Source organism: Panthera onca, chromosome C1, assembly GCF_046562875.1.
Source record: "Panthera onca isolate mPanOnc1 chromosome C1, mPanOnc1 haplotype 2, whole genome shotgun sequence".
Classification (NCBI taxonomy): Eukaryota; Metazoa; Chordata; class Mammalia; order Carnivora; family Felidae; genus Panthera; species Panthera onca.
Window position 1 is genome coordinate 3,620,996 of NC_138346.1, and position 11,449 is coordinate 3,632,444.

The 11,449-nt window shown below is 52.6% G+C and overlaps 1 protein-coding gene across 43 annotated transcripts in view; it reads right to left on the bottom strand.

Annotated features, from left to right (window-relative positions):
* Window positions 1-750, bottom strand: part of LRRFIP1 (LRR binding FLII interacting protein 1) — a 139,691-nt gene extending 138,941 nt beyond the window's left edge. For 22 of the 43 annotated variants that reach the window (XM_078450734.2, XM_078450732.2, XM_078450709.2 and 19 more), the window contains exon 1: window positions 594-748. In XM_078450734.2, the coding sequence (XP_078306860.1) occupies window positions 594-689 (96 nt within the window). In that variant the 5' untranslated portion in view covers window positions 690-748. Of the gene's footprint in view, window positions 1-593 lie in introns of all 43 variants that reach the window. The other 21 variants (XM_078450736.2, XM_078450733.2, XM_078450717.2 and 18 more) reach the window with 5 other exon arrangements.
* Between the last annotated feature and the right edge of the window lie 10,699 nt (window positions 751-11,449).

Genomic DNA, 11,449 nt, shown 5'->3' on the forward strand with positions numbered 1-11,449 from the left:
GAACGGCGCGGACGAGGACAGACAGGCACACAGCGTCCCTTCATTTGCCACGCTTCAAGTTCATCACCAGCCGTTCCAATAAACTGCCCAGGAAACTTGGACGAAAACCTCTCCGTGCGCCTGGACCCGCTTTCGGGCTCGGTCCAGAGACAAGATTCACAGAGACCACGCTCATGCCCGAGCTGCACCTGCGTGTCAATCGACGGTCAGTGGTCACGGACATGAACCAGGCCGTTTCGCCAGGGCCATGTGGCCTCCGGGGACCGTCCACCGGCCTCCGGGGTCGGTCCGCTCCACCCCCACGAGGCCGCGCGACCGAGCGGGGCGCTCGCTCCCCGACCCCGCGGGCCCCGGGCGGTGGGGAGGGTCCTGAGCCGCCGGCCCCAGCGCCGCTCCCCGAGGGGGACGGCGGCCCCGGGCGTGGGGGAGGGGTCGGCGTCGCCGGTTCGTCCCCGGGGCCGAAGGACCCGCGCCCGGCCCGCGCCGCCGGCGGACGGACCGAGCGACCCACCGACCGGGGCGCGACCGCCGCGGAGGCGCCCCCGGCCGCCCCCGGCCGCCCCCCGGCCCCCGGCCCCCCCCCGGCCGCCTACCTCGCGCGCGATCTGGTTCAGCGCGTCGTCCTCCGCCGTCAGCCGCTCCCGGTTGGGGAGCCGCTTGCGCCCCGAGCCCTGCGTGCCCATGTCCATCGGCCGCGCCGCCCGCTGCCGCCGCTCGCGCCCCTCTCGGGCCGGCCCCGCTCCGCCCCTCCCTCCGCCGCGGCGTCATGGCGTCAGCGGGCGCGGGCCGGGGACGCGGGGACACGCCGGAGGGGGGCACACGGGGGCCGGGGGCGCGGGGAGACGCCGGAGGTGGGGGACACGCCGGAGGGGAGGGACACGGGGGCCGGGGGCGCGGGGACACGCCGGAGGAGGGGGGGACACGCCGGAGGGGGGCACACGGGGGCTGGGGGAGCGGGGACACGCCGGAGGAGGGGGGACACGCCGGAGGGGAGGGACACGGGGGCCGGGGGCGCGGGGACACGCCGGAGGAGGGGGGGACACGCCGGAAGGGAGGGACACGGGGGCCGGGGGTGCGGGGACACGCCGGACTGGATGGGGGGGGCAGGCGGGGGCCGGTGTCGCGGGGACAGGGGCGCGGGAACCTGGCACGGGGTCTTGTGGGGACGCCATGTAGGACGGGGCCGGGGACGCTCCGGGATGCTGAGCATGGAGACAAATGGCAGTCTGGAATGGATGGCTGGGGTTACCCCGCGCAAGGACGCGGAGGTGACAGGGCTGGGGGCGGCGGCGGGTAGAGGGGCCGAGGGACCAAGCAGGGTTCAGAGGCGCCGGGAGGCCCAGGGCCCCAAGCGGCCCACTCCAGGCCAGTGGCTCCCGGTGGAGTTGGGACCTCTGCGGGGCTGCTCCAGGGCGCGGAGGAACCAGGTTGCAGAGAAGGGTTTGTGCGCAGAGGAGTGCAGGGACCTGAGGGGGGCGGGGGGGTGGGGGGGGGGGCTCAGACAGGGGCCCCCGATGAGCTGGAGTCAGGCAGTCACAGATGGGGTAACAGGCAGGCTCTGGGGTCAGGTCCAGGGGGTCCGGATCCAGCTCGCAGCTACCAGGCGGTGACTTTGGCCAGCCTCCTGGGCTTTGCAGCACATCCAGAATCATGGAGTTGATGTATAGGGTTCCTTCTTCACGTGCATGTCCCCTGTGACCTCCCACTTCACTTCTGGGTCCCCAGCTGTTGACAAAGGAGTGAACTTACCTGAGCCTTACCTTCCACACTCTAAAAGTGGATTTTAAAATAAATTGGAGAATCAGAGAAGGTTTACAGAGCCGTTGTCTTTTTGTCTACGGTAAAAATGCAAGCAACTGTTAGCTGTCTGTCCTGACTTAGAAAACAAAGGCGCGAGTCCAAAAGTTACTGGTGTTTGCGTGTTTGGGTGTGGGGAGATCTTCAATGGGGCTAGGGAAGAATGGGAGGGAGGGGGCCATATTGAAGTCACTTGTGTCCCTCCCCCAGCCAGAGCCCCACAGATAAGGACAGTTAACATTTTGGTATATGTCTCACCAGGTGACTGTGACCAGGTTGGTTTGGGTTCTTGAAGTACCATGGAAGCTGGGACGGAGCAGGGAACGGAAAGGGGGTTCTGCAGTCCCAGGAAAAGTCGATGAGGTTGTATTGCTGGGAAAAGCCAGTGAGGGGAGGACACAGGACAAATGGGGACCGGCCCCAGGTGTCAGGACACCTGAGTGGGCGTGGGCGGGGTGAGCGCACAAGGCAGGCAAGGCAGGCGTTAGGGCTGTGACCTTGTTCTTTACTCGTATTCCCAGAGCTTGTGCACGCCTGACACATCGTAGGCACTGAGGAAGCGTCTGTTGATTGACTCTCCGGTGCCGTATTCCGCCGCTTAGGACCCCATACTCCTTGGGTGACATGAACCTGGTTGGAGGAAACTATCTCTTGCTGTGCCCTGAGCCTTGTGGAGGTGGCTCACCACTCCCCTCGCCCGTGACACATTGCGATGACTCTGTGTCTTTGCTCAGCCTGGTTTTCAGCCCCATCTCTTTGCTCATTCGTTCGCCCACACCCGCTACCCGGCAGGTGCTGTGCTGGAGGCTGGAGCATGACTGTCAAGGACACAGACACGGACCCAGACATGTGCCAGAGGTACCCGGAAGTCCTTATCCTAAGCCACATTAAAGCCTCCTACGTCTCCTTTCTAGAGGAAGTCTTCCCAAGTTCCCAAGGCTGCCCCTACTTCCCTCATCATTGTTCATCAGAACTTTGAGCCACTTTTTATTCCAGCACTTAAATTCTTCCGGAATGGTCTGTTGACCACGAGGAGGGCAGGCACAGACGGAGTCTCACTCACCTTTCTGTCCACACTGGGGATTGGATGTGCTGCTGGTTCAGTCATACTGGGAGTGTGTGGCTGAACTCCGGGAACTGAGTCTAGTTCCCAACACTCCTACTTCATTGTCCCAATTGGCTTTTTCCCAGAGACAGAGGACTCACTACCTTGCACTGGCCAAGAGGTGTTTCTGAACAGTCCCAGTCCCTGGACAGTGTTCTTAGACTCTGGGGTGAATTTTGTCCCCACTTCTCCTCCTCACCCCCCCCCCCCACCCCCACTCCTGAAAGGAGCCACCTTTTAGGAATCTTCTGAACCACTGTTGTTGATCCTCAGTCCTATGGTGTCATGAACTCCAGACCTAGTCCAATGATGTCATGACCTCCCAGACCTTGTCCTATGATGTCATGACCTCCCAGCCTTACTCCTATGATGTCATGACCTCCCAGCCCTAGTCCTATGATCTCATGACCTCCCAGCCCTACTCCTATGATATCATGACCTCCCAGCCCTAGTCCTATGATCTCATGACCTCCCAGCCCGAGTCCTATGATCTCATGACCTCCCAGCCCTAGTCCTATGATGTTATGACCCTCAGACCTTGTCCTATGATGTCAAGACCTCCCAGCCTTAGTCCTATGATGTCATGACCCCCCAGCCCTAGTCCTATGATGTCATGACCTCCCAGCCCTAGTCCTATGATGTCATGACCCCCCAGCCCTAGTCCTATGATGTCATGACCTCCCAGCCCTAGTCCGATGATGTCATGACCTCCCAGCCCTAGTCCGATGATGTCATGACCTCCCAGCCCTAGTCCGATGATGTCATGACCTCCCAGCCCTAGTCCGATGATGTCACGACCTCCCAGACCTAGTCCATGTGCTTTTTCCAACTCTCTCTGGCGATGCGCTCCCAGACTGGCTGGTTGTCACTTTAGAAGCGGTTTTTTTTGTTTGTTTTTTTTTTACCTTTAAGTGGAAAATGCTACTACCTGTTTTGTCACGGTGGGAGCAGTCCATGTAAAGAGGTGTTTCAGGGTTTGACACACAGACAATCGATAAATAGTCCCTTCAGCTCCTGGGTCTGAATGAATGGTGGGCAGTAGTTTGTGCCAGGTGCGGCGGGGCAGGGGCAGGGACATCAGGCCGCTTTAAGGGTCTCCCCTGTTCTCTGGTGCCCCCTCAGAAGGAGATAGACTGCTACATGATCTCATCCAATCATGCTGAGCCCCAGGCTCGCTGAGAAGCTGGGGCTCTCTCAGCCCTGGACCCTCGGCCTCTCCTGCGTGGTCATCCGGGAGCCTATTTCTACCGAGAAGATGAATTCTCCGTGGTTGTGCCATGACAGCCACCAAACGCTCCCCTGTAGCCCTTTTCCTACTTTCCTGCTCCGGGCGTTTGCACTACCCACGAGGGGTTGTCTCAGAGCAGGAGACAGAGAGCACCCATCACAGGTCCGGCGTCCAGGCCAAGAGAAGCAGTGTGGGCCGCCCGGAGGAAGAAGTTAACGAGCACTCTGGAGGCGGCCTCCAGCCCGCAGGGCCCTCCGTGGGAGCTCACGTGGGCCAAGAGGTGACTCACTCCGCTCCGCTGGGCAAGACTTGCTTGTGGTTCTGCCCCAAATTTCTTTCACTCGTCCTCCGGCCTTGCCCCTCCAACGAGCATGGGCCGGAGTGACCTCACGGCTAGAGAAAGGCTGCAGAGAATTCCAGCCCCTGACAGGGATGGCTTGAAAAACCAGCAGACACAGCATGGAGCTGAAATCATGCTCCGAAGAGAGGCTGGCTGAGGTCAGCTCGGGAGGTCAGCTGGCTGCTCTCCAGGGGCCGCTGGCCTTGATCTGTGTCTCTGCATCTCGTACACAGCATATCCCAGGTAGAACATTGGACCCGAACCCGCTTCCAATCCAGTTTTGCCATTTCCAGTTACTTTTTCATGTCTCTTGGACTCCTTCTTCTCCCCTAAGCTCAGGTTTACCCTTTCCTTCATCTCTGATGGTTTCTACCCCCCTTCTGCACCTGTGCTGACACTCCGTGGTCTGTCTGTACGAGGCTCATCTTATCTCACGTGGGGATTACCTGCAGTGAATCGTTTCTAGGACTTGGGTGGGGCACACAAGACAGTCCATTGAGGTACAGGAAGAATATACTAGAACTTCTATAAATATGTATTTTTTATGTTTATTTATTTATTTTTGAGAGCGAGAGAGAGAGAGGGAAAATATGAGCAGGGGAGAGGCAGAGAGAGAGAGAGAGAGGGAGGCAGACAGAGAATCAGAGAATCCCGAGCAGGCTCCACGCTGTTGGTGCAAAGCCCGACGTGGGGCTCAGTCCCATAAACCTGTGAGATCATGACCTGAGCCAAAATCAAGAGTCGGACACTTAACCAACTGAGCCACGCAGGTGCCCCTATGAATATGTATTTTCAACTAAAAATAAAAATGTGATATATCCAATATTAATTTGATTTTATGGCTCAACTGAACGAAGAGCCCCTATATATTAATATTTGATACATAACCTCCCTTGAAGTGGCCACATGCCAGGTCACAGTGATACACAGGTGTCCCCAGGTGCTGGTGGTGACCTTCTCTCTACACAGGATCATTTTCAGAGTACTTTGATGTATCTGCATTAGCAAGGTGAGATGGGTTTATGGATTAAACAACCTAGTTTTAACCAAAACTCAAAGAGTAGATCAACGGCTTCAAAGGATTTACGAGATGCCTCAAAAAATGATTCCCCCAAATCACAAACAAATAAGAAAATGAGATACACGTTTCTTACACCAAGTGGGAGCTGTTCATTGACTTCAGTATGAGGGTCTTAGATAGGATGAGAGTCGGAAACAATGTGAAACGTGAATTTCCATTTCCTACCATTAATAATTAGCTTCATTTTTAAGTGATACTCTTCCTTGATTTATAAACTAATCGTGATAGATTATGAACAGAATTTAGATGTTAAAATATATAAATATTTATGGGGGTATTTAAAAATATTTAACGATTGAGTTCATGGTGAAAAAAGAAAGTCTCGGTTCTAGACCAGTAAGTCTTGAATTTGGGGGGATCGTGAACTCCTTTGAGAATCTGATGACAGCTGGATTCCTACCCTCCCCACCAAAAGGCATGTGAATAGGAAATTTGAATACGATTTAAAGGCTGATACTTTGAAGCCATCCTTGGCCGTCTGACCCCCATTCCATCCCGTCCCCATTCAAGCCTTTCTACGTACTAAAGCAGAATAATCTTCCGAAATACCCTTTTGTCATGTTGTATAACGCACATTCCAGAACAGCTCCCTAGGGGGGCTATTGCAGAAGGTCTGGAGTGTCCCAGTAGGTGTGAGGTTTGTCACTGCTAACGTATGACCACAGATAGCGGAAATGCCGAAGTTCGTGAAAGTGTTTGCTCTAAGTGATATTACCGTTGTAATATCATCCTCACCGAGTGCTACCCAGTGGCAGGAAGTTTGCACAAATGAGCACCTTGGTAGGAGGATGTCACGCCCGGGATAATTACGTGCTGTGTGTCTCTGGGGAGAAAGCTGACGGTGGCTGTCTTCCTGCACACACAGCACCGGCTCCTTGGCCAGCCCTTCGAGCTCTGCCAGGAGAGCATTCCTGAGACCTGGGACCAAGGTGGCCTTTTCATAGCCGAGAGCCTTGTCCAGGGTCAGGGACCCATGGGTGCTCAGAAAATGTCTGTGGCTCGATGGTATAAAGAACCCTTCCATAAGGTGCCATATAAAAGAGGATGAGAAGACCGATTTCCTTTCTTCTTGTGGAAGACCAGTACTGCAGGTGTTTATTGATGTGCCATGGAATCCATTTTCTCCCAGCATGGGATTTATTAACTGTAATTCAGTTGGTTTTAAGAATAGGTGTCAGAGGGCTTTTAGCTTCTAGCAATGGAGATGAAGCTTATGTCGAACCAACCTTCCTGCCGACAACAATTATAAACCTCAAACAAAATATAACATCAGTCATTCTCAGGCACTGGAGAGTAATCAGAGCAGGTAGAGACTGGAAAGGTTACAACCCTTGAAGCGAGGGAAGTCAGAGAAGTGACATTACTCTCCCAGAAGACATTCCCAGGCTTCGGGGTGCCCTGGGGATAGAACTGAGGACCGACGGCACTGAGCAAGGAGATGTCAGAGGCGGGGGCTGCAAGTGCAGTGGGGAATCGAGTGAGGAAGCCCCATAGAAGGGGGCTGCATAGAGGACCGAGCCTCAGGATCTGCGTGCTAACTTAATCAGAACCTGTGGCTGGGCCCTGAAGTAGGTGTGTGAAGTGAGACTCCGATACACCCCGAAGAAAGCAAGAACTGAAAGCCTGAGTTGAGGAGACGTTCCTGCAGCTGCCTAGTGCTGGGGAGGTGAAGTAGGAATTCAAGTCCTACAGAGATAGAGGGACGTGGCGATCACCCAGAGCCTTTCGCTGCAACTCCAGAGGGACGTACCTTAACAGTAAGACCGCATACAAGGACTAAGGGATATGACAGGAAAATGAAAATAGACATCTCGGAACAAAGCCTGGAACTGAGTCTCAGCACATCAAGGCCATGTGTGGGATCAAGGCTAACTGTCTGCTGGAACCAAATCCAGTGCTCTTCAGAAGAAGATACTAGAATCCAGAGTCATGAGCACTGTCTCCAGCGCAAATGAAAAATTACTAGATACAAGAGGAAGCAAGAAAATGAGACTCATAGTCAAGAGGAAAGATAACCAGTCAGGAGGGACTCACAGGTGCCCCCAATGATGAAATTAGCAGATGAGTCACATAAAATAACTACAAGGAACATGGATATAATGGATGAAGCGAGAGAGAATTTTAGGAAGGATTTGGGAATTCTAAAAATGAATCAGATAGAAATTGTAGAACTGGAAAATATAATATTTGCCACGAAAGATTCACTCAATAGTATTCAGAATAGATTGGCTAATGTAGAAGAAAGGATATGGAACAGGAGAAATGGTCAATAAAATTACCCAAACTGAGGGACAGAAAGAAAAAAATATGAAAAAACGGGTCCCAAGGTCAGGTCACCGCAGTGGTCAGCTGATTTTTAACAAAAGCACCAAGATAATTCAATGGAGACAGGAAAGTCTTTTTTTAGTAACTGGGGCTGGAACCCCTGGATATCTAGAGGCAAAATAAAGCTTGACTCTTGCGTCACAATACACTCAATAATCAAATCCTAGTAGATTTCCAACCTAACCTTAAAAGCCGAATCTATAAACATTTTAGGAGAAAAATGGAAGAGTGTGCCTTTGAGACCTTGGGGTAGGCAAACATTTCTTAGGTGGTATACAAAAGGCACTGATCATCAAATACAAGATTGATAGATGGGATTTCATCAAAAATTAAATATTTCTGCTTATTTAAAAATTCAATTATGAAAATGAAGAACATGGGCCAATCTGGGAGAAAATGTCCACAATCCACAGATGTGACAGAGTACTTCTATCTAGAACATATAAAGATTTCCTGCAAATCAGTCAGAAAGATATAAGTGGGTCCTTTAAATAATGGGGAAGAATTGTAGGAGACTGTACGGAGGTTTCTCAAAAAACTAAAAATAGAACTACTCTATGATCCAGTGGCTGCACTACTAGGCATTTACCCAAAGAATACAAAAACACTCATTCGAAAGCTGCATGCACCCCTATGTTTATGGCAGCATTATTTTATTTTATTTTATTTTTTTAACGTTTATTTACTTTTTGAGACAGAGAGAGACAGAGCATGAACGGGGGAGGGTCAGAGAGAGAGGGAGACACAGAATCTGAAACAGGCTCCAGGCTCTGAGCTGTCAGCACAGAGCCTGACGTGGGCTCGAACTCACGAACCGTGAGATCATGACCTGAACCAAAGTCGGACGCTTAGCCGACTGAGCCACCCAGGCGCCCCAATTGCAGCATTATTTACAATAGCCCAACTATGGAAAGAGCCTAAATGTCCACTGACTGATGAATGGATAAAGAAGTGGGGGCAGTTGGGTGGCTCAGTCGGATGAGCGTCCGACCTTGGCTCAGGTCATGATCTCGCGGTCTGTGAGTTCGAGCCCCGCGTCGGTCTCTGTGCTGACAGCTCAGAGCCTGGAGCCTGCTTGGCATTCTGTGACTCCCTCTCTCTCTGCCCCTCCCCTGCTTGTGCTCTCTCTCTCTCTCTCTCTCCCCCTCTCAAATAAATAAATAAGCAAACAAATTTCTTGTCTAGTCCTACGCTGGTGTTTAAAAAAAAAGAAGTGGTATATATACACAATGGAATATTACTCGGTGATCGAAAAGAACGAAATCTTGCCTTTTGCAACAACATGGATGGAGCTGGAGAGTATTATGCGAAGTGAAGTAAGTCAGTCGGGAGAAAGATAAATACCGCGTGATCTCATTCCTGAGTGGAATTTCAGAAACAAGACAAATGAGCGAGGAAAAAAGGAGAGAGAGGGGAAAACCAAGAAGCAGACTCTTAACTATAGAGAATAAACAGAGTACACTTTTGTGATGAAAAAAAGAAAGTAAAATGATTTAAAACAACAAATAATGGGCAAGAGATTTGTAGATTGGCACAGACCCCTCCTTTAAGATCACGTACAAATGACCAAAAACCAGCGAGGGAGGTGCTCGGCTTCCTTATCTCCAAGGACATGCAAAATAAAGCCAAGTAACATACCACTTTGCACACGCTGGAAGGTCCACAGTGGAAAGGTCCGGCAAGCGTGTGTGTGGGTGAGGATGTTGAGTCCAGGGAAGTCTCGGACGCTGTCGGTGGGAGTGTAAAGTTCTACAGCCACTTTGGAGCGCTGTTCTTAGAAACGTAGCCTGCCCTGTGATCCGGTCGTCACTCTCAGTGTTTGCCCAAGGGAGGTGGAAACGTGTCCACAAAAAGATGCGTACCGGAATATTTCTAACAGTCAAGAGCTGAAAACCAACCCAGTGCCCGTCGGTGGGTGAATGGATAAGCCCATCGAGGTTCCAGAGGTGACACCACTCAGCAGTGAAAAGTAACAAACCGCATAGGCAGTAACGTGGATGAGTCGCCAACACACTACGTTGAGTGAAAGAAGCCAGATGCAAAAACATCGACTGGTCCCATTTCTGTGAAATTCTAGAACAGCAACACTGAGCTGTGGGGATAGAAGTGAGAACAGTGACTGCTATCTGAGGTGGGGGATGGATTGACTACCAAGAGGCCCAAGGGGACCTTTTGGGGGAGATGGCCATGTCGTGTACCCCCGGTGAGGTGGTTGCTACAAAGGGTGACCACCCCCCGCCAACCCTGTCCAGGTCATCACCTGGGAGGAGGGGCTTCCTGAGATGTCCGACTTTCAGTTTTAAAACAGGGATAGTCCCGGAGAAACTGAAACCAGATGGTCATCACCCCCCACCCCGCCACGACATGCACGTATACATTTGTCATCCGATTTTTGCATGCACGTGGAAACACATCTACGCTTAAAATCCGTGCATCTTATTACGTGTAAGTTATACTTCAATCTGAAAAAAGAGTGTCTTAAAAGGGAAAACCACCAAACCAACAAACACAGAAGCTGGCAACAGAAGAGAGCGTTTGCCCTTTAGACACCAGGTCAAAGTCAGTTTTAGTGCAATGACTTTGAAGGGACCACAACTTAAGGAGCTGCCCAGCACATCATCCATACGCATCACTTCCTCCAGGACTCGGGGATGCTGGATAAACAAAGGGACCGTTGGTGTTCCGCCGAGGTGACACCGTCTCGGGGAGAGTTTAGGAGCTTGGGTAGTCCCATCTGTTTCCTTCCCACCGTTAGTGGTGGGGTCCCATCCCCACGACACGCGGTTTTCCTGCAGAAGGACCACTGGAAACATCAGGATGCCAAGAGAAGCAGGTGATTCGCCCACAGTGTCGGCTGGCTTGTTTAACCTGCCGTGAAATGAATCTTGGAGCTCCCTCCACAACCCCCCCCACCCCGCAACCGATTAGCCAATTAATCCCTGTTAGCATTTGCACACCCAGGCAGAGCTGGGGTGTTCCGGGCTGTGTTTGGATTTGCCGTCGTCGTCCGTTTGGCACGACTGTCCGGGCGATCTTAGGCGCCGGCTGGTTCCTGCGCGGTCTGGCGGGCCGTCGGTGCCCGCACATCTGGGGAGGCGTTTTGAGGGCGGAGTCGCCGTGCCCCTCCACTACGTCCGTGTTCCAGTTAGCTCATGCGGCCTTTCCCCTCCAAGGATCACTGTATTCGTGAGCAAAACACCGTCCTTATCAATCACGCACCCCCGAGCCTCCAGAAGCGGAAATTGAGCACAGCTGTTTCAGATCTTTTTCATTATTACTAGAAGATGACTGCCATATTTTTGGCAGTGGCTTTAAAAGCACTCCGTGTCCTCAACTGGCCAAGTTTTAAACCGTACAAACATGTCACCAAGTTTATGTGATGCTGAATAATGCTCTGAGGACTTTCTCCTGGGGTGGGGGGGAAAGTCAGTGGAAATTTCTGCATTTGAAGATGACAGTGACCAATCGAGAACACTCTGGAAGAGTCTGGCTCTGCCTGGTCCCGCTCTCAGCTGTAACAGCGCTCAGGGCTCCGGGCCAAGGCGAGGCCTCCCCGTCGGCACCCGATCTATT